At 37.1% G+C, this 22,802-nt stretch overlaps 1 protein-coding gene across 3 annotated transcripts; it reads left to right on the top strand.

Moving 5' to 3' along the window:
- The first annotated feature begins 633 nt into the window (after positions 1 to 633).
- Positions 634 to 21,383, top strand: LOC120517038 (WT1 associated protein). 3 transcript variants are annotated; one of them, XM_039739133.1, is made up of 8 exons: positions 636 to 838; positions 5,738 to 5,775; positions 5,862 to 5,917; positions 5,995 to 6,053; positions 9,549 to 9,676; positions 17,432 to 17,610; positions 20,285 to 20,439; positions 20,625 to 21,383. In XM_039739133.1, exons 2-8 carry the CDS (start codon positions 5,746 to 5,748, stop codon positions 21,173 to 21,175), a joined length of 1,158 nt encoding a protein of 385 aa, XP_039595067.1. In that variant the 5' UTR covers positions 636 to 838; positions 5,738 to 5,745; the 3' UTR covers positions 21,176 to 21,383. The 3 variants fall into 3 exon arrangements, 2 of the variants coding, with proteins under 2 accessions (XP_039595067.1, XP_039595066.1); XM_039739132.1 differs by having other exon boundaries at positions 636 to 930; XR_005630968.1 differs by lacking the exon at positions 20,625 to 21,383 and having other exon boundaries at positions 634 to 930; positions 17,432 to 18,189; positions 20,285 to 20,389.
- The last annotated feature ends 1,419 nt before the right edge of the window (positions 21,384 to 22,802 follow it).

The following is a 22,802-nucleotide window of genomic DNA, read 5'->3' as shown; positions in this document are numbered from 1 at the left end:
CACATTACCTTTAATAACTGACTGTTCAATCGCGGCCTAATATGTCCAACCTCTTTACAGGTGTCATTGTAACGAGATAATCAATGTTATTTACTTCACCTGTCAGTGGTTTTAATGTTGTGCCTGATCTGTGTATATAAAAGTTTCAAGTAGGGTAAAATGTTTAAATTATACAGTTAGTACTGTATATAGATAATGTAGATCTTTCTCATATATTATTATTTAAATGTTGTGATAGTGACCAGATACTGTAGATCTTTCTCATATATTATTAGTTAAATGTTGTGGTAGTGACCAAACTCTTTTCCAGTATTTAATATTTTGAACTCTTACTCCAGTATGAAATAGGAGCGCCAAACACAAAAGGATTCAGAAATCGGATAGTCAAACTGTGGGCTTCACTGCTTACCGTCGCTTCGTCACTGCCCTTTCGTCTCAAAAAAATATCACATTAAATGGATCTCTCCTTGCCCGTCCAAGACTGGTTCACCAATTCAGAGATCGGATGGATGACGGACGGGACGGACAGGCGACTGGACACAGACCCGCGCTCTGCCCTGGCTCGCTCGCGCGCCCGCCATTGGCTGTAGTTGAGGCTTTCCCGGCCCGCCCCTTCGTCGTCCAGAGGAGGCGAGTTGCGCCCCTTATGATGCTTTGCGCTGGAATCTCCACCTCTAACTCATGGCGGCGGTGGTAGAGGCGGTCGAGTGTTTTTTATAACACCAGTGAAAGCCCGAGGTCTGGGATTCCGTGTGCCATTGTTTGTGCTGTCTACGGAGCAACGTGCGGTGCCTGGTGGGGAGCTTTTCTGTGCGCTGCGAGGGGAGAGAAGGGCCGGGTAAGTCCCGAAACGCTGCGGGAGAGTCTGCATCTCTTCCTTCAGCGCCATTTTGTAGCAGCGAGGAGGTTCCAAACACAAGAAAACGGCAGGTAACCGTCAGCGAGCGAGCGAGTGTGTGAGTGAGTGACTGCGTGCGTGTAGGCCCTCGCGACCATTGCACGGCTTTTTCGTCCGTTCGCACGGGATTTCTAGAGCAGGCTGCAGGAGCCGAGCGAGCAGACCCGACGGATGGGTGTGCGTGTATAGCGTCGAAGGCAGGAGGAACTCAGCGGGAAGCGCAAGCACAGCGCCGGGTAGGCGACAGGGCAGGTCCCGTCCACTTGTGCGTTTGTTTCTCTGTTCATTTATCGCACTATTTGACGCGGCGTCGCACGTTTTCTGGTTTGTTTTGCCCGCCGTGCCAACCGGAGTAACCGTTTCGGGTCCGATGAGGGCACATAACGGCGTCGTTGGGCCTCTTGCGTATTTACACTTCATAAAACGTGCCGTTATTACGGGGGCGAGGGCGCGTGTTACTACACCATTACTAATGTTTTTCATTTAAGCAAATTGCAGTTTCAGGTCTCGCTGCTGATTTGTCTCGTTAATACTGTCGCTGTCATGTATTGGCGAATCGACAGGTATACTCGGGCATTGGAAGAAACTTTATTAAAATGTCAGTCACAATGACACATCAGAGAGGGGAGTAATCCTGCGTAAGTCCTCCTCGACGACGGACTGGGGTAAACGGTAATGCGGAAGAGAGAAAACGGCATGAGGGGATTTTGAGTGTAATCGAGAGAAAGCGTCTCGTGCGTCGAACCCGAACGCGTTTTGCCGACTGGCACCAGATGCGGAGACCCGAGACATCGTGCCCTCTGGCATGAAATCAGGTGCGGATTCGTCCTGAATTGTTTAGTTTGTGAATCGTAACGTAGCTCAAGCTTTAATTGAGTAAAATAAATACATAATAAAAGTCGGCATCCGTATTTTTCAGTTCCTGTTGGGCACAAATTATTGAAGAACTGCTGTATCTCCATCCCGCAATCCCGTGCATCTGTACAGTTAGATTTTTCTCTGCTGTTGCATGGGTTCCTGTGGATTTCTTCATTTTACGTCAAAACATGCCGCTCAGGCCCCGTCGGGAACAGAGTTCTACTTGTTGACGTCGCTTCCCAACATTATTTCGAGTGCATCAGGTAGTCCTGGGGTGTTGGGAGATGCATTTGATGTAGCCATAGTATAAACACAATTTTTAAAATTGTTCCTTTGTAACTTAACACATTTTTCACAAGTGGGGAATTCAGTATCTGGCATGAAAAATACTGCATGAAATGTTCTGATTTGTTATTCTGAGGCACTTCTATTCCATTGCAAAACTCTGTAGAATATATAATTTTTGCCACGTTTGTATAGGTTGTGAAAATACACGAATTAATTACAGGTGGGAAGTTCAAGATCAGTCAGTTATTTCTTCAGGAAAAAAAATAAAATGGTGTTTCATTTTTGGACAACTTTAATCTTTTACAGATTCTTGGTCCTTGTGCTTTTATAGGGATACGTGAAAGTGTAAACTGATTGTCAGACAAAGTGAAAGATTGAGAAGTTTAAACCAGGGATGTGAATTCAAAACCAGTGTAATAATTTAGAATGAGCTGTCACAATTTAAACAGTTTAATTTCATTATAGATTGCATAGGCCTGGAAAGTGTGTGTGTGTGTCTCACTCTCATCACACTCTCATCAAAAAGTGTTCTTTATAGATTTCTTGGATGCTGAATTCAAATCTGGCATCAAAATTGGCTCATTCATGCCCAATTTTTGAAAGGTGGCTTAACATGGAAAAAAAAAACTTAACAGGATGTTAAATTAGTTAGACTTAAATTAATTGTACATATGATTGGTTAAAATCTAGTTATTGTTTAAAAAAAGTTATTCTCATTGTAACGTTTTTTCCCCCATCTCATATTCCTCTGAAGGTGTTTCCAGTGAAATGACCAACATTTCTCTGGTAACTTAGACTCGCTCCACTTTCCATTTGAATGATCTCTTGATGAAACCTCTCTCCTTTTTCTTTAGAGACCACTTCCCTTTTCTCATCTTTAAAAATTTATTTCCAACACTCGCATTTACTGTCGATTTTTTTTTTTCCCCCACATGTTGCACCCAAGTGCTCTGTTGGAAGAGAGAAGCTCCTCAACCAATTCTTGTAGTTTTTCATCTTTGTATTCCCAAGAAATTTCTGCCACATGCTTTCAAATGCCTCACAAGCTCTTTTTATTCAGCTTTGTGCAGCATGAAAGGTTCCCGGATTTGAGGTTCAATGGGAGACCCCTTTTATTTCTGCTAATGGGAGGGAACCTCTGCCTGAAGAGTTTGAATTTTTCCCCCATTTACATTCATTGCCTTCACAAAGTTTTTGATCTGTCCCAGCTTTATGTGAAGTGGGGAACATTTTTTTTTTGACGATCTTTAAATGAGGATTTTCTGCCTCTTCTTTTTATGTTCTATCTAGCCCCTCAATTTGTAAAACAAGTTAACTTTTCCTGTCTCAATAAAAGAAAGGTGTGCGTTCTTCTACTGTTTGTTTACTGTTACTTGGGCCAGACAATGCATTGATCATCTTGGCCATGCATATTTTTTTAAAAGTATTTAATCAACAACTTTGTTAGTTCAGGACAATTGTATCCATGTAAATATCAATGTATGGCTATTTTGAAGGAACGTGAATGGGGACAAATGCACTAATATCAAAAAATGTATATAAAGTACCTGATTTTGAGTTGTTTTCACTTTAATTAACATTGAAACTTATGATTGGAATTTTTAATCTCAAAATATTTCATTTAGTATTCTGAATACTAAAAGTACATATACCAAAACTTAAAAAAAAAAATCCAAAACATCCATTTTTTTTTTCAGTGAATCTGATATTTTGCAAAATATATGCCAATTTCAGAAATGGACTCGTCACATGCAAGTCTATAAAGTAAACTGATTTTTGTGCAGGAGGAGTTTGGTACACATCAGTGTAATTTGTGTAGGGTTTGCTAATTACCTCTGTATTTAATTATGACTAATAGTTGAACTGGTTTGCATATTTAAATCTTTCACCTGAATGGTGATTTAAAAGATGTAGCTTTTATTAGGATTATCAAATCCAAGAAGTTTCATTTTTAGCATTGAATCATTGAGAGCATTTGTGAATGTGCACAGGGAGGGATGAATTTGTCTTCCCATTGTGCCTGAAGCTGCTTTGTAATGGGTAATCACATTCTACATAAGTTCTCATAAAATGTATTGGTAATTGAACATTAAGTAATGAACATGCCTGATGCACGGTATTACTGCATGGCTTTTTATTTATAGTACGTTTACAGTAATTTTTACACTGCTAAAAAATTTCTTTCTCAAAAAACATAATCGCAGTAGAGAATGATAGTGTTTAGTGCTCCATTCTCTGTTCCTTGGTTCTGTGTTGCCCCCATGTGTCACTTGCGTAGCCTCTGCTGCAGTTGTGGAAGTGTGGAGGCAATTGTACTATGCACCTTGTACACACAAATTGCTTTTAGATAATAAATGTTTTCTGAATAAAATTGTTTAGCATATCAAAACCTATGCCCTTTTGCAGACTTGCATGATTACACAACTCCCAAGTTACAATAAGAAATTATGTACATGCTACATCAGATCTTGAATCAAAGTGTTTGCTTGAATTTTCTGAAAGGAAAAGTTTGGTATTTTACAACCTGAAGTTATTTCTTTACAAACGTGGTATATATGCATTTGCCATATAAATTGTGTCGTAAAAGTAAGAGTTTTTTTTTTTTTTTCTTTCATAAATTGTAGAAAATATATAGTTAGTCCTAGCGTTTATAATGTAACCTATCTAGAACTGGGCACTACCAGAAAATAAAACCCAAAAAACTTTGTGGTATTCAATGCAAGAAGAGAACTTGCCTCCTGTGTTTCAGGGGCATGTTTGTGACAACAAAAGGGATGTAAAAATGATCACTGTTGTATATTTCTTGTACAATTTTTTTCTTGAGCTAATGATACATTTTCTGTTCAGTTGTTTAAAACCAGTGGCCTTCCTGGTAGGAGTTCTCATATACATACAGTTTACTATGATTTTTGTCTTTCAAGATAAAACCATGCCCCTTGGTGTTGAAGGGTTTTTATGAAGAAGACAAACGCTAAGCCAGTGTGCACAGCTGGTCTTCTTTTAAAATGGCTGAATTTCATCATAATGGTGGTGTTTGCTTTGAAAATAACATTTATTAGCTATTTTACAATGTCTTGTTTAATCTCCAGACATGAATCAATGCTCAGACATTTTTTGGCTTGAAAAATGGACATATTCAGTAAGTTTTTAGGCTTATGTTTTCCAGATGACTTGTGCCTCATAACGTTCCATTATTAAATACCAGGAGTGGATATTATTTTTTTTAACTTTCAGAATATGCTTAACATTAACACAACTTTTGTGTGGAAAATTCATTTGTACCTTGTTTGTGAAGAAATGATTGATTTCTACCAAAAATGAGTGGGTATATAAGCTTTTCAATTTGTTCAAGTTGTTTTAATGCCATAATTTCATTTTGTGTGTATTTTTTTTTTTTTATCATTGGTGCTTTATGTAAGACATCTATTCTTCAGACACTTGTTGTGGAACACTGGTTCAGTACATATTTGTACGTTTTAAAAACGTACTGTTTGCTTTTTGAATGTGGACATTTCAATAGGCTAACTAAGCATCACCAAGTTAACACATTGATAGAGTTGAAATTAATTGTGTTAGTGTTTTGCAGTGTTAAATAGTTAGCATCAATGACCTATTGCCTTATTACTTAAGAGTACGTAAGAATATTTGCATTTTAGTTTTGTTTACATCTAGCTTTTTCTGGTGCTTTTTTAGAGCTCAAGATGACTAATGAGGAACCTCTTCCAAAGAAGGTATGAATTAAGACGCATATTTTCAGTTTTTTTTTTTTTTTATTGCTGAGTTGATTCTTGATAATGAATGCATTCAATTCCCGTAGGTTCGCCTCAGTGAGAATGACCTGAAGAATCTCTCTAGAGATGAATTGTGTCTAAGGTAAGTAGTCAGATTTGAAATTCAAGCAAGTAATTTTTATTTCAATGTGGTATTTATGTTATCCATTTATATTATAGATGGAAACAACATGAAGCATATGTTCAGGTTCTGGAGGCGAAATATGCAGAGCTGAACTGTAAGTTCCCCTTCTTTATTCATTGCTGTGTCTTTGAAGATGTAAATGATTTTCAGCATGATGGGTAATTTGCTTCAGTTTTATATCCAGTAGATTTAAGTTGTTACAAGAGAACCATTGTTGCAACTTTTCATGAACTTTACTGATATTTGGGCCTGTCTTTCTCAGGATAGTGAAGCCTGAAGTCCCTAAAACACTTAACTATACATTAGAGGCAAACTGACATAGCACTTCTTTACAGTTGGTGTGAATAGTTAAAAATAAATAAATAGTGGTGAATGTTGTGAAAAGCAGCTTTTAAAGCAATGTGTTTTGTGCAGTAAGCCAGTACTTTGGTGTAGTTCATTTCTCTTACTCGGTGCAAATGATTTGTAAACTATTTTCATTTTGTATCTGCATTTCCTTGTGCTTGTCATTTCATAGGAGACTGGTGGCGTGTAGTTTTTATTTGATTATGGTCTTGTTAGATTCTATTGCTCTGTTTCCACATGTCTTTAACACAGTTGTTTTTTCTTTTTTCTCTGCGGTAGTGATATTTTTTCCCTAGTGTTTTTTGATTGGAGTACCTTAACTGGGTGAATAATAGAATGACTTCACTAAAAATGTTCATTTGCTGCCTGTGCAATCCTACTGACTTCTGTTTTAGGACTTCTTGAATTGAAATGACTCAGGACTATAGAGTGCATTATGTCTTCTATAATGTAAATGGAGCTTAGCAGACCTATTTCACCAAGACAATTTTTTAATGTAAAACATTTTTTCTTCATGTCTGTTGTACTGGGGATTGTTTCCAACTGAGCAAGCATAGTAATCATCATAGATTGATTGATTCCAATTAAATAGTATTTAAGTTGCTTCTCATAGTTAAGTTGTCAACTTACAGTTGCTGCTACATAGAACTACCTGTCTGAACATTTCTACCCGTTATGCTGAATATGACCTAAGCTTAATTACCTAGCTAATCGTGTATATGTCTTTTTAGAAATCTGTGTGTGTGTATACACTGTATGGCTAAAGGACCTGGACTTGCCTGTTAATGTTGATGATTATGTAAGATACACACTCTTGTCACCACATTTTCACTTCATTAATTATTCAGATGGTTTTTATTTATTCTCCTCCCAATTTATTTGATAAGATTTTAATTTTTACTGAGTGTCAAGCATTTGTGTTAAGTTTTCTGTCCTGCATCCTAAAGTAGCCTTTTAAGTGGTGTGCTGGGCTTGAATGCTGTTGTGGTGGTGGATATCTCATCCCCATGTTAACAGCATACACACACAGCTTTCCACATGATCTATAGGCATTGCATTAAGTTAATAGAGATAATCCTGCTGTTCTTTCAAGATAACTTGAAAGGTTACAGTTATAGTGTAAAACTGAAACATTCATAAGTTGTCAGTGGTAGTGTTTTGTACAGGTAGAAGTCGTGAGGCCTCATGGTTGATGCTCACAATGTATGCCAAAGGAGTGGAAGCTATAAATAGTAGGGACTGGCATCTTAAATAAGTTTGCACTCACATATTCTAATGGTGTATGCAAAGGATTCCAGATGCTTCATCTTTTGCACTCTTATGGAAACCTCCCATTTTACAATTTTCTAGTCTAAGATGAGTATGGATGCCATTCTTTCTGTTTACAAGAGCAGTTCAAATGTTATATATATACACCAGTAAGCCACAACCTTAAAACCGCCTTCCTAATATGTAGGTTTTCCTTTTGCCTCCCGAACTGCTCTGACTTATTGAGGAATTGACTCCACAAAACCTCTGAACGTGTTCTGTGGTATCTGGTACCAAGATGTTGGCAGGAGATCCTTTACATCCTGTAAGTTTTGAGTTGGGGGCCCCCATGGATTGGAGTTGTTTTCAGCATATCCCACAGTTGCTCAGTTGAATTAGGATGTTGGGGATTTAGAGGCCAAGTCAACACCTTGAACTTTTGTTCCTCAAACCATTCCTAAACCGTTTTTGCAGTGTGGCAGGGCACATTGGCCAGAGTCTCGAACTGCCTCTGCTGGCTTGTCTTCTTCCTATAGTGCATCCTGTTGGATATCTCTTCACCATGTTAACAGCATGCACACCCACCCACTCGGCTTTTCCACATGATCTAAAAAATAAAGTTCATCATTCCAGGCCACCTTCAATTGCTCCATGGTCCAGTTCTGAAACTTTATAGGCGCTTTCAGCTTTGCACAGGGGACTGCATTGGCACTTTTGACAAGTCTGCAGCTAGGCAGCCTCAAACACAGCAAGCTGTGATGCTCTTTGCGTTTTGACATCTTGTGATGGCCAGCATTAAGTTTTTCAGAAATATGTGCTACAGTAGCTCTTCTGTAAGATTGGACTACACAAGTTAGCTTTCACTCTCCTCTTGAATTAGTAAGTCTTGACCCTGTTGCCAGGTCAACGTTTATTTTTCCTTGGACCACTTTTGGCAGCTATTAACCACTACATACTAGGAGCACCTCACAAAATCTACCATTTTAGAGAAGCTCTGACCCAGTCATCTAGCCATCACAGTTTGGTCCTTGCCAATTTTTCTTGCTTCCAATATATGGCCTTGAAGAACTGACTGTTCACTTGCTGCTCAGATACTGTATATCCAGCCCCTTGACAGGTGCCATTGTAACAGTCAGTGGTTTTAATGTTGTGGCTGATTGGTGAATGAAAAAGTAACCAGCCGTTGTGCATGTCACACAGTATGACTGCTTTCTGGAAGCATGGTATGTGTCATATTGTCAGTGAGTGACATCATGTCACACTAGTACTTCAAATAAAATGAACAATTGCTTTTGTATGAATTTATTTCTATGGTATGTTTAACATGTACAAGGGCATACAATTTATTTCACTGGACGGTAGCAAAACAAGCAACAATATAAGAATTATGCAAGAAGAGTGTTACTGTCATATATAGAAAAATGGACAATATGGAGTCATTTTATGATCTTGACTTTTGACATTGTGTTCAGTATGCAACACAGCTCATATGGCTGGCATCAGCATAACATCTGGCAGACATCACAAAGCCACCATTCCCTCCATTTAATCTGGTAGACCTTGATCTGAAATAGTTCGTCTGAAATTTGTTTGATATATAGTAGTATTCATGCATTTTAAGATTTTGCATGGTACATGAAAGCTGTATTTGATAAACATGTTTCATTAGTCATTACTGCATAAGAGTGTGTGTTTTGCTTTTCATGATACAATCTTCAGCTTAAAAAAAAAAACTATCTCAAAACAGAATATCTGATAACGTGAAAGTATCTTATTGACCAGCTTTGCGTTAAAAAGGCAAGATTAAACAGTTGTGAATGGAAGTATTCTGAATAATTTCTGTGCTTAATGGTGTGTTTTTTGGGGTATTTCTTATATTAAGTGTTAGTTTCAATTACTCAAATGATAATGGGTGTAAATGTTTTTTTATTTTGGCCTGTCAAATGATAATGGGTGTAAATGTTTTTTTATTTTGGCCTGTCTTTTTTGTTATCAGCAAATGATGTCACTGGTTTGAAGGAGTCTGAAGAGAAACTTAAACAGCAGCAGCAGGAGTCTGCAAGAAGGGAGAATATCCTTGTCATGCGGCTTGCCACAAAGGAGCAGGAAATGCAGGAGTGTACTGTAAGTATAACTTGTATAGCTCTTATTAGTTGGTGTGTAGATTGCATTAAATGTTTCCATCTTTTTGGGAAGTGTAGCCTATTACCCCCAAATGTAGATATCTTTTTCCACATGTTGCTGAATTTAGTAACCATCTTCATATGAGTATCTTCTATCAGTTGTGCATAGTTTTCTACATATTAAGTAGGTGTTTGTTAGCATTAAGAAAAAGGATTGTATAATAGTCAGGTGAGACTATAACTAAATCTACAACAGTCAGACTAGTGTGTCTTTTGTGGATGCAACAAATCTAGCAGTAAGCAGTTTCGGTTAATGCAAAATCAAAGCTCTTGACTAATTCTGCTTTACATATGCACGCCCAGGTGTGCTTTCAGGTTCTTTAACTTTTTTTTTCCTCTCTCCCTAGAATAATGCATGACAAGGCTACAAAATACATTTCCTCTTTGATGTTGTAGACCATATCCAACATTTTTACTGTGCTTTCACCAAGATGGGTTATTTACTACAAGGCATATTACTTGTGAAAAGCTTTTTATCTCCTAAACTAACCTCTGCTGACATTTCTTTAAACAAATGCATAGTAATGATTGCTCTACTTTAAAGTCACTGGTCTGCCTTTATCTTAAGAGCTGCAATTGATAATATGTGAGAATACCAATGAATACAAATCAACAAGAAGTTTAGTTAGGTAAGAGATGTTTTCTGATATCCTTAGCTTCTGCTTTTCAGATGACTTTAATGCACTTTTTAGTCCTGCAGATTTTGAGGTTTGTGTGCTTTTAGTCCATTAACAACTGAGGCTTGTTTAGAAATAGTCTTATTTTCCAGCAAATGTTTGTATTATAGTACAGTGACTTGCTTTTCTTGGATGTTTTGTCACTCAAATGCCTTGGTGAATCTTGGAACACATCTTTATTAACTTGACTTGTAGTGTCATTTTAATTGATAAGTAGAAACCCCCCCAAACTTCGGCATGATGAATATTTTGGAGAAAGTGGGTGAATACAGTTGAGCTTGTTAGGATGAATAGCTTGTTCATGTCAAATTTTATTAAAATATTTTAAGTCTTAAGTTTAGCTTACAGCATATTTTCAGTACATCTTTTACCACTTTTTGTTTAATTAAACTGGAAAACATAGCCTCCCAAGTAGGAAGAGAGAGAGAGAGAGATTGTGTGTGTGACAGTTTGTAGTGTCTTAGCTCAAGCCTGACATCTTCAGTTGCTCTTTCTATTTCTAGCCAGGATTCTGTGCGCTTTGTTTTTTAAAAAATTAAATAAATCAAGCAGCTGATAATTGAGATGCAGTACACAAAACAGTGCACAGAAAAGGTAGGTACATTGCATATAGGTCAGGAATGCTGCAGCATATAAAGAATTGTTGTCTTAAAGTGGAATTTGCCAATATAGTGGATTGCAGGGACTGAAAGTGTGTGAACATTCATTAATGTATGTTGTGTGTGTGTGTAACTATATTCTGTAGTGTCTATAACAGACACATTAAGTAAGTATCTTGAGTGTAAAATGTGGCTTTGTAATGGATTACTTTTTTAAGAGTATTGCTCATTATGTACTTGTGCAGCAGGCCTGGCTGTGGTTCCCATGCATGTACCTACTGATGTCTCCAGCTCTGACTAAATACATAATCAAGGCAATTGACACTAACAAGGGAATACATGTCTAGACTCATTTGTCTTTTTTCTGGGAATGGGCAAGAAACGCAAGAAAGTGTAAGTCACCTCTGGATTGAATGCTATTACACATACTTTACCGTTTATATGTACATTTAAAAAAACAATTTTGTCATGTGGCAACTCCACAGTCAAATTCATATATGCATGGAAGTATGGCATGTCATTTTGAAGTCTGCCTAATGAAGTCCTGGGTTGTGAATGGTGCTGGAGCCTACCTTGGCTAGCTTAAGGCTCAAGGCAGGAACAAACCCTGGACTGAGCGACCACACACACAAAAGGGCCAATTTAGTGTCTCCAATTCACTTAAACTGCACAACTTTTTAAGGAGACCAGAGTACCCTGAGGGGGAAACGCGCAGATACTGGGAGAGAAAGCAGACTCCTTGTGGGAGGACCCAGGACAAAAACCCTGGTCTCTTTACTAAGAGGCAGCATTGTTACCACTGTGCCACCATGTCGTCCATGTAAGTGTGAGAGTTATCAGAAATGGTCTCATTTGATTATTGTCTTAGCTGTGTGTTTTCCCCCAATCCAGAGACTAATATAACCTGTCCACCTCTTGATAGGTACAACAGCCACCTAAATGCCAGTCCTTTAACTTGGTTAGTTATTGCTAACATTTGACTACAAGTGTCTATCTTGTAAAAGGCTAATTTCACTTGGATATTGTAAGTCCTGTTTAATATTCCTTATTTGCACATTCTACCTAGTAATACCTACGCATTGAGGGGCATTTTGTGTTAACTAAAGTGATTTGACTTGGTTTGGTTTCAATGAAAATACCTGCACCATTAGCTCACAGCTTAATTTGAGTAAAAGTGAGCTTTCATTTCAGTGCCTGATCAAGCAAGCTCTACTTGAAATCTGATCTGTCTACTATAATTATCTGGCTTTATCAAATGACTTATATGATAGTGTTAAGCCTTTTCTGTGACCTGCTTATCCATATTGGGACAAGCAGTTAAGGCAGTTGGCTTGCTTTGTAGGTTGGATGCTCCAAAGTGATTTAGACTTGGATGTTCAGCATTCAGTTCATCACTACCTGACGCATTTTGGATGGACCACCCTTTGATACTGCCCCACTCTACCATAGATTAAGCAATGTTTTTTCAAGATGCTAGTATTAATATGGCTGGTAAGTTGTTAGTAAAATTAGCAGAAAGTCAACACTTTGAAGTGAGTATCATCTCAGAGATAATGTTTTGAGTAATAGAAATCTGTTACTATGCTGTTAGTTTGTTTGTATGTATGAGCCTTGCAACATGGAGACCCAGTGAACACACCTGTTTGAGAATACATGTTGACTATGTATACAGTAATGAATGAATTTTTTTTTAATTTTGTTTTAGCAGTGACATTAAGTTAATTTGTTAGGGTTAGTACTACTCGGAGTAGCAGGGTGAGTGATGTACTGTGTCATCCATTATGGATGTAATGAAGTGAAGCAAAAGGACACCTTTTATTGGTTAACTGAACAGATTACGGTATGCAGTATCCATACGTGAAAGCTATTTCAGGAATTTTCCAGTCAATTTTCAGGTCAAGTTAATACCAAAAAAAGAATAACATTGCCTCATACTTTCCCATGTCAATGTTTGGCATGTTTCTGAGGAATGTGTTTTCCTACTGGGGATGTGAATAAAAACCATGTAAATGTTTAGGTGATTTGATGATCAAAGATGTTTAGAAAATGAAGAGAAAACAACTGGCACCTAAGCCTCGGCCCCTCTACCCATACATCCTTGTCATAATACATATCGAGCCTTTAAATCAAATATGCACACCTGAATTAAATTGTTACAATAAACTCAGATACAGTGGATTGTCAAACTCCTGTTCGCCTCATTTTATATGCTCCAGTGGTTAATGAATACTCATCAGTACAGTAATTATTCACACACTGATGCCTTTTATAAGTTGTACATTAATAGTGACATTCTTGTTAAGCAACAAGCAGAGAAACTAGAAGGAAGGCATGCTTTCATACAGGCTGAAGATTTTGTTTGTCTATAGTATGGGAAAGTTTCAGATCATTTCTCAGATTCTAGACATATGGGGTAACAAGAATCAGCTTTCATCATACATAGTTATTGTTGGTGTCCTTGTTCGTCGTTCTTTACCCATTATAGGCCTTAATGGAGTTTCTTGCACCCATTTTGTTTTTTCTGTTTAAAGTTGTACTGGTAGTCTACCAATTTAAGGAAGGGAATGTTAATAGCCAGCATGTTTTGTTTCACAAATTTGGTTTAAGTAGGAAATGGTTCACTGACCTTCCCATATTAATCCTACCTGTAGATTTAAAGTTAGAATTGGGAGTTTGCAGCAAGGCCAAAATTAAATATGGTATAAACCAGTATTGTGTGTGTGTGTGTGTGTAATAAACATTTTGTAACATGCTGATTTTTAACATACTAACTTGCTGATTATATACACAGTCACAACTCTTATTCCTCTACATGTTTGTCAGTGGTCTGCTGCTCAAATTAATTTGAAAGTACTGATTGTTTTATTCAGTCAAGCATTCTTACCATTTCAAAGCAAACATGTCACAAGGCATGGCTTTTCCTTGCCAATAGCTTCATTTTCACCAATTGGGCTGATCTCTGCAGCACTCTGGGTAAAAGTTTTTAAAGGGGAGGTGCATTTATTACACAGAGTCCACATAAAAGTCCATACAATAAGGCACTGCCTTTAATAGGGTGAAACACCAACAGAAAAATCACTATTCTCATTTCTTTTCTGTGTGAGAACATGTTATTACAAATAAATGTGTTCAGAAGTTCTCTGCTTTTTAGCATAGCAGAAAAATAGATTTTTCAAAATGCACACCAAGAAATTTTCATCCAGTAGTTTATCAATCACTTCTAGAAGGAGTTAACATCTGTCAGCATATAAGTAGTGCAGCTTCCTGTCATTCTAGCAGACATTTCAGATGCACGGTGTTGACCATGTTAGCTCTTTATAAGCCCCTAATCCCTATTTTGAAATAGATTTTAAGTTGCCAGATTAAGTCCAGAAACTTGGTCTTGTGATTGACTGTCCAACTTTTTTCTCTTGGTATACAGTTTGACATTGGAAATATGTGACCAATCTTTGCCAGTATTTATATGAAAGAATGTGTAGCAATTCCATGCTATACAATCAGTGTCTTTTGTTGAGGTTTGTGGATACAAACCTGCTTTTGATGTAGTTCCCTGCTTTTGTTCCCTTTTTTGTAATAGGGATCAGTTATTGGTATTTAAAATATGTTGTCACTGCTGAGGACCTCCTTTGTTTTTCATATCACATAAGGGTTTGTGGAATGCAAATCTGTTCCAGACTGATGCTAAGGTACTGATGTGAGAGGTTTAGTGAGACAGATTGTGAGTGGAGATTGCAAATTGGCTCGTAATGGATCTTAAACATAAGTGTAGTCGCAGAGCTTTTTATAACCGATTATCGCTAATTAGCAGCCATGTATTTAATTACTTACAGGGCAAAGCCATGCTCCCTGAAAGAGCTTAAAAGGGGGTTTGAGTGAGCATGGCAAGTCTAACAATGACTTGGCAAAGGAAAGGTGGTGTCTGGTGTGATGCAATGACTTATAAGGACAGCAGTCCACCTTGAAAAGGAAGAATGGTGGCAACCCAGCCTAACAGGGGAGTTGATGAGGGTCCTTTTTTTCGAGGCCTGTTAAACAGCTGATTGTGTCTTTGTACTGCTCCTTCCACTTCACCCCAGATTGTTACATTTTATTCTGTATGCTGTATGTCATGATGAAACATTAATTTTTTTTCTTATCAAAACCTGGTTTGTTTTTGAAGAGGTCAGTTCAAACTTGTGTGGTTATCATACCATCAAAGAACTTTCTATAGAATGTTCATGTATGCATTTTACAAATGGTAAACAAGCAGCTAACAATAAGTGACTATTTTTACATTTGTGGCCAGCAATCAATGGTTAGTTTCTTTCTGTTTTTTCCCTTTTGCCTGTATGTGGCATTGTTGGGACTTCATGAAGTTGATTTCTTGCACTACAAAATGTTTTGACAGAGGGTGTTTGCTTTAAACAAGCCTACTTTAATTAAGCTGTAATTTGTGGTATTTTTTAAATTTTTTCTTTAGCCATGAGAGTATATACATATATATGCACTTCTTGGAGTGGGTGAAGGGATGGTATGCAAAAATTTGTGTTCAGTTCTGGAAATGTTGCTCAATTGTAGTATTCAAGACATTGAAAACAGCAGAGGGGAGAAATGCTTACAGAGGCAAGGGTGTGCCAAGTTATATGCCCTGTGTTACAGATGAAAAATATATTTTTTTGGTATCTTGACATGCAAGAGATTTACTGGATTGAGTTTATTCATTTTCAATCCTGCCTTCTTTAGTGATGTAAACAATAAGGAAATAAACTACCACAGAATTGATGACAATTACTCTGTACTGCCAACAGGAAATTTTTGATGTGATTAAATGTTTGCTTGTAAATTTCCACATTTTGTGACAATAAGGTAGCCACGCATTAACCATTATCAAAATAAGCACATGCTTGGAGCACCAAGAGAATGGAGGCAACACAGAGTTTTTGTAAATGTAGGAAAAACAAGTATAATTTAAAAAAAGGTTTAAGTATGCAACAATAAACATTAGCTTTATGTCTTTTGATCCATGTATGTTGAAATGCCAGGTATTGTCGAGGGTAGAAGCAGTGGAATGCAATATGTTTTGTTTGGTACATATAAGGATATTAATTAAACGCTTTTATTTGTCCATAACTGTTTCTGTAGAAAGATTCTTTTGAAAATTGAAATGTTTACGCTCAAACTTGTCACACTGATGAAAATTAAGTTTGATAAATGTCTTTGGTAGTCTTTATTCGAAGGCTGTTTCTGATGGCCTCTGTTTAGGCCGTTTTCAGACAAAATAGATTAACATTTTCTTTGGTTTCTCTTTGTATAACTGTCGGTGGTGGTTTGAAAGGCAAATATTAGTCAAGTTGAGCTTGGTTGGTTTTGTTCAATGGGGAAACCAGAGGAATTAAGAAGAATTGATCTTTGAATACTTTTTTTGTTGTCGGTCTTTCATTTTATTCACTTATAGTCCGCACATTTTCCATGATTGTGTCTTAGCATATACAGTATCTTGTTCAGTTTTTATTATCTTGTACCTTACATATATTTTGGAATTTCTTCCATTGGTTTAAAAAAAATCGTTACAAAAAAACATTGAGGTAGAACTACCCACTTGTTAACAAAATTGGGCCAACAGAAATAAAATAATGGAATAGGTGACTTAGAAATGTTTTTGGGTTTATGTGTAAAATAAGCTTGTGTTGCATTAATTTGTATGATTTACATGGTTTATGACGGGAAATCTTTTTTTTTTTTTCTTTCTTCTACCTTAAATTCTTAATAAATATTATGGGATATTTATCCATGTGTTGCAAATTCCTTTTTGATTTGACTTTGATCATTTAAATGTCAAAATGCTTATAAAATAATCTAAGTCAATGCAGTACTATGCAGGTTAGGTGCACTGGCAATCCTAAGTTGTCCCTAGTGTGTGTTTGTGCGCCCTGTCCGGGATTTGTTTCCTGCCTTGCGCTCGTGATCCTCTAGATAGAATATAGCGGGTTGGACAATGTCTGACTGACTGAAAGTCCTATGTTGTAAAACATGGCTGGGTTCTTAATTCTTGCATAAGTGTACTTTAGTTCAACTTTTGGAACTGGCAAAAAGGCACTGTGATTGCGTGTACTGTTGGAGCTCCATCTTTAAAAAGGTTTCGGTACCAAGCAACATAATAAACAAGGATACGTTTCAATTACAAATTATGATGTGTTCTCCTCTCGCATGCTCAGTGTGAAATTATTTTCATTAATTATGCAATATGATTAATTTCAAAGAAAGTTTGCTTTTGTAATTTTGCATAGGGTTACTTAAATTGCTCCAGTCTCATCACTTCTCATAATAAAAAAAAATTGCTGAGCACTGTTAGGCAGCAGCTTGATCTGCTCATATCTGTTCATGCCTTTAAAGTAATATCTTAATTTATGACCTTTCCCTCCCCTCTTCAATTTTATACAGAACCAGATTCAGTACCTCAAGCAAGTCCAGCAGCCCAGTGCAGCTCAGCTGAGATCTACTATGGTGGACCCTGCCATCAACTTGTTTTTCCTTAAAATGAAGAGTGAACTGGAACAGACTAAAGACAAACTGGAGCAAGCCCAAAATGAACTCAGTGCCTGGAAATTTACACCTGATAGGTAAACAAACCAAAATACCCCCGGTCAAGACTTTCCCGACACTCCCACTGCAAGAATGCTATGGTGGGATGGCAAAAAAATACTGTCCTCGGCAAGACTCAGACTTTAAGTCCCTTATTTCCAAAAAAGACCATGTTTTTTACTGTCCAGCTTATAATACCTAATTTTGTCAGATGAAACTTGTGTTTTCAGCTTTCTCTCCCCTTGCTTCAGAGGTCAAAAGGAATCCAACTGTCCTGAAGAGGTGGTTACATTCAACAGATTTCTTCCCTTCCTAGAATGGTTTTTAGACACTTGACACATGGTGTGTGGAGAAAATTAAGGGAGGAGCTAAAGCTTCAATTCTGTGGCATGCTTTATTGGTAGACTGATTATGGAGCAAAGAAGCTAGATTATTTGACAATTGACATAAAATATTCCATTAAAATGTTAACAGTGGAATATTCAGCGCTCTAAATGCTGCGCTAGTAACTCTAAAGACCCTGGAAGTCAGTTTTGTAAAAAGACTCTAGGCTTCCTTCTTGGTTGTCAAGAGCCTAAAGAAGTGACTATTTTTGCGTTTGTGGCCAGCAATCAATGGTTAGATTTTTATTTTTTTTTTTCCCTTTTTAAAATTGCAGTATTTTAAGTTTTGCCTGTATGAGACATTGTTGGGCCTTGGTGAAATTGATCTCATTGCACTACAAAAAGTTTTGACAGAGGGTGTTTGCTGTAAACAAGCCTACTATAATTAAGCAGTAATTTATGTGATCTTTTTTCTTTATCCATGAGAGTATATACATATATATATATATACACTTCTTTGAATGGGAGAAGGGATGGTATGCAAAAATGTGTATTTGTGTTCAGTACTGGAAATGTTGCTCAATTTTAGCACTCAAGACATTGAAAACAGAAGAGGGGAGAAATGCTTACAAAGGCAATGGTGTGCCAAGTTAAATGCCTTGTGTTACACATGAAAATGCATATTTTTGGTACCTTGAAATGCAAGTGATTTACTGGATTTAGTGTATTCCTTTTCAATCCTGCCTTTCATGTTTTCATGTCTTGTTTATACTGTGAGGGAGGGAGACTTCTTCTCGGTAGATTGTATATTGATTCTCTTAGTGGTTTTCAGGTTTAAAAAGTCCAATGAGGCTTTATTGTTTTTTTTTTGGGGGAAGGGGTGAATTTGTTGAGGTTTTTAGGGACCTTTAAAACAGGGTTACCTGTACATTTAGTTTGTTACATTCTGTTGCAGTGTCTTTGTTAAAACAAAGTGTGCGCTGTATCAATTTTGTTTTGCTTTATTGTAGTAGTATACTTAATTAATTTTATAATGAGATGTTCATTTTTAATTAGTGACATTGTTTTACCTAATTATGCTTATTCAATCACACCCACATTTTTTAAAATTACCACCACTATTAAGTTCTAGCATTTAGTTGAATTTTTAGTGTGGACGAAGTGGTGATTTGTTCAGAGCACTGCACCATGCTGGATATCTTGATCACTTCACCTAGCCTTGGTGGATATTCCTAGACCCAACTTCCTCTAAACTGAAGCCATATTGAGGTTGCAATGAACCAAAAATGACTGGACATGGCACTGAGTGCCTTTCAAGCCACTTCTCTTAACTTGATATTAATGTTTTATCTTTGTGGTTAAATGTAATATTTTTAACTTTTCAGAATAATGGTACAATTTTTTGAGGTTGCTTTGAGATCTATAGAAAATCAAAACTGATTTCATTTAAACATTAACATAAGATGAAAATGTATACTAAAATATCTCAATGTGTTGTGTAGAACATGTCTGATTAATTTCTAAAATAAGAAATTCTGAAGGATTAAGGTATTGGTAATCTAAATTTGCATTGGTTTGGTAAGTATGGTTGGGGGAAGGTATTGGTACTCATTATTTGACTTCAGCATGGTGGAATATTTGACGTCATTATTCAGTATTATCGGTGTCAAACACTTTAGTATCTATAGTCAGTACAATAGATCTCCTTTTTGAATTGCAATTCATACAAGCTGAAGAAACTCTTTTGTTTTAGAGAAATCTAGTTTTTTTTTTTTCCTTTGAATTGTGTATATGAAATCTGGTCCCCAAACATAAACCCTGATTTTTTTAAAGAACTGTTGGTAACACCTCTGTTTAGGTATCCATCATAACGGTTGCCTTTCTGCATGTTATAAAGCAAATGCAAAATGACAGTTCTATATTTCGGGATGTATATTTTAATGCTATTTTATTTTTTATAGCATGGTTAACGTTTCCAGGTTGTTAATAGCTGGTTTATAATGGATACCTAAACAAATGTATGTGACTGAAGAATTTAAGCAGTTAAATTTACTGTAGCCAACAGTAGCACCTAAAAAATATGAAATCGTTCAAATCGACTTTCACAATTGTGGTACATGGCATATTTTCTCTAGCTGGTTTTACCTTTTCTGTTTATCTCTGGTCATATTCAGTACAAGCATGGTAAGTGTTTAATGCTTGCTTGTCTGTCTGCACACTGATGTGGGGGTTTCAGTAGCTAACTCTGATTTATGTTTTACTTAAAAAGGGTGTGTGTTTTGCTGGTTGAGAAGAAGGGCTTACAGGAGGACCATTAATTTAAATAATCACGCATCTACCACACTCAGAATATATTCATTCTGTGATAGTAGGTTCCTTTCCTTTGCAGCCAAACGGGCAAAAAGTTGATGGCCAAATGTCGGATGCTTATACAGGAAAACCAAGAATTGGGGAGGCAGCTTTCCCAGGGAAGAATCGCTCAGTTAGAGGCAGAGCTGGCTTTACAGAAGAAGTACAGTGAGGAGCTTAAAAGCAGTCAAGATGGTACGATGATTATTTCTTTATAGGCAGTTTGTCTAAATGTAACATTTGATTCTTTGGTTACATCTTGTTAATTGCTTTGATTTTTAAGGGTGCTTTTTGAGAGAGAGAGAGAGAGATATATACTATAGTATTTCATAACTAAACTCATTGTTTGAACTAACTTTTTGTTTTTGTTTGTGAATCAGAGCTGAATGATTTTATTATTCAGTTGGATGAAGAGGTGGAGGGAATGCAGAGCACAATATTGGTCCTGCAGCAGCAGCTAAAGGAAACCCGCCAGCAGCTTGCCCAGCAAGCCCAACAGCAATCCTCTGCACCTGGCACCAGCAGGACTACTGAGCAGTCTGGTCAGGCTGATGCTCGAGTGGCCAATGGACCAAGCAATAGTGGCCAGCTACAGAGGACTTCGGTGTCGGGTGTTTATAGAGAAGTCAGTAGCACTGAGGAAGATTTTCCTTCCTCACCAGGCAATGGGAATAAACTTTCCAACCACTCAGAAGAGAGATCAAGCAGAGGGGGGGTTAGCTATGCAAACCCATTGAGTGCTGGTTATGAGAGTGTCGACTCTCCGACTGGCAGTGACAATTCACTTGCACACCACTCAAACGATACTGATTCCAACCACGATCCTCAAGAGGAGAAGTCAGTGAGTGGGAAAGGTAACAGAACTGCAAATTCTCGCCATGCCCACAATGGTTTGGACTCGACTGTCAATGCACAGAGTACTGTTTCGTAATGTCATTTATATTCAGCCATTTTATATGATGTGTGTATACTTAAATGTGCATCTGCAGTTTTGTTAAGTTGACTGAGGATGCTGTTCAGATGTGTTGGGACTAGTGTTGAAGTATAAAATGAAACTTTGTTTCTCTTCCCTTGCCCATGTGATTCCGTTGCCACAGTTTAAATTTTAACTTCGTTAAATTTTCTTAAAAAAAAAAAAATGTAGATTTGAGTTATTTTTTTATGATTTAACAAAAGTTTTCAACTCTGTCCAAGCCTGTAAAATATTTTGTATATCCAGTGGTGGTGGCTATGGGATTGTCTATATACCTTATGACCTACATTACTGCACTCTTCATGAGGAACATCATCGTTTTCATGCTTCAGAGAAATTGGTGTGCTCTGCTTTATCTACATCACTCGGGGTTGCTTTGTGTGTAGTTTTTAACAAATGTGTACATCTTTAGGTCTGTCTCTCCTTTTTTTTTTTTTTTTTTTTAAACTTCCCTCCCCTATCCCTGCTGGTGAAAACAAATGTTTTACAAGTTGTCTGTATGTAAGCAGTTTCTAGGAAATGTTCCCTGTTCAAGGCATAATACTCTTTTCCTGTACTGACCAAACATAAATAAAAGACTTTTAACATTGTATGTGTATGAGGTGACCTTCCTCTTCTGTGTTGACCAAGCAGAAATTCGTCATCGAAAATTGAGGAAACTGGTTAAGTTTTGATGATTTACATTTTTTTTTCCAGCTTTTCACATGATACTTGTATGTCTATAAAATAGCTGGTCCTATCTTTTAAATTATTTTTTTTTTTATTTATTTGGGCCCAGCTGTCTCCATTCAATACTCCCCACCCCAGTTAGAGTCCTGCTTGGGAAATGCGTCATGGAAAACCAGTGCTTGATTCAGCATCAGTCAGTGCAGCTCACCTTTGCTGGTGTTCGGTGAATCGGCAGGTAGTGTGGCCACCCTTCATAATTGAGGCAAAATCGTGTGAAACATTTTCATTTGACAGTTTCTGGTGGTCTCAACACACCATTCTGGCATTTTGCAAACATAATAAAAATATTGTTATAAACTCGAGCTGTATGTGTGCTGCGGTGATGTTTGATGCCTTAAGTTACATTTTAAAAGGTAAGCTGGCTCCATGTACTTTTGATCATTGACTCCTGTAGAGTGCTGATTTATAAGAGTCATTGTATTAATAACAGTTTTGTTTTTTAATGATGTGAATTGAGCAAGAAAACCTTTGGAAATTTCTTATTGCAATTCAATGTTTCATATATGTACTCCTCCAGAGCAATGGGGTCTCAGCTGCAGTCCTGGAGAGATTATGCAGCTCCAGGTTTTTATTCTAATCGTTTTGTTTAATCAGTGATGGGGTTTTTCTGCTAATTAACCTTTTCCTTAATTTTATTTGACTTTTTTTGATTCAGTTTTATGAATTGCTTCATTTTTTTTTTCTTCTTTTTTTCTTCTCTACATGGCCACTATAAACCATAAATTGGATGTTGAGTGAGCCAACAGATGACCGGCTAAGTCGTGGCCTCAAACTCCAAGCAGTTTCTTATTAGAAGCCAATTCTTGTTAATAAACACGGTTAATTAATTCTGCGACGTGTTGGGTTGGTGGTCTCA

Source organism: Polypterus senegalus, chromosome 16, assembly GCF_016835505.1.
Source record: "Polypterus senegalus isolate Bchr_013 chromosome 16, ASM1683550v1, whole genome shotgun sequence".
NCBI lineage: Eukaryota > Metazoa > Chordata > Cladistia > Polypteriformes > Polypteridae > Polypterus > Polypterus senegalus.
This window is presented reverse-complemented; position numbering and strand designations above follow the sequence as displayed.

What these genes read in the sequence shown, in the direction of transcription:
- LOC120517038 (XM_039739133.1), top strand. Translation starts at nt 5,746, where the DNA reads ATGACTAATGAGGAACCTCTTCCAAAGAAG. An exon ending in AGAGATGAATTGTGTCTAAG is followed by an intron (nt 5,918 to 5,994) that starts GTAAGTAGTCAG and finishes TTTATATTATAG; the next exon opens with ATGGAAACAACATGAAGCAT. An exon ending in TGGAAATTTACACCTGATAG is followed by an intron (nt 17,611 to 20,284) that starts GTAAACAAACCA and finishes TTTCCTTTGCAG; the next exon opens with CCAAACGGGCAAAAAGTTGA.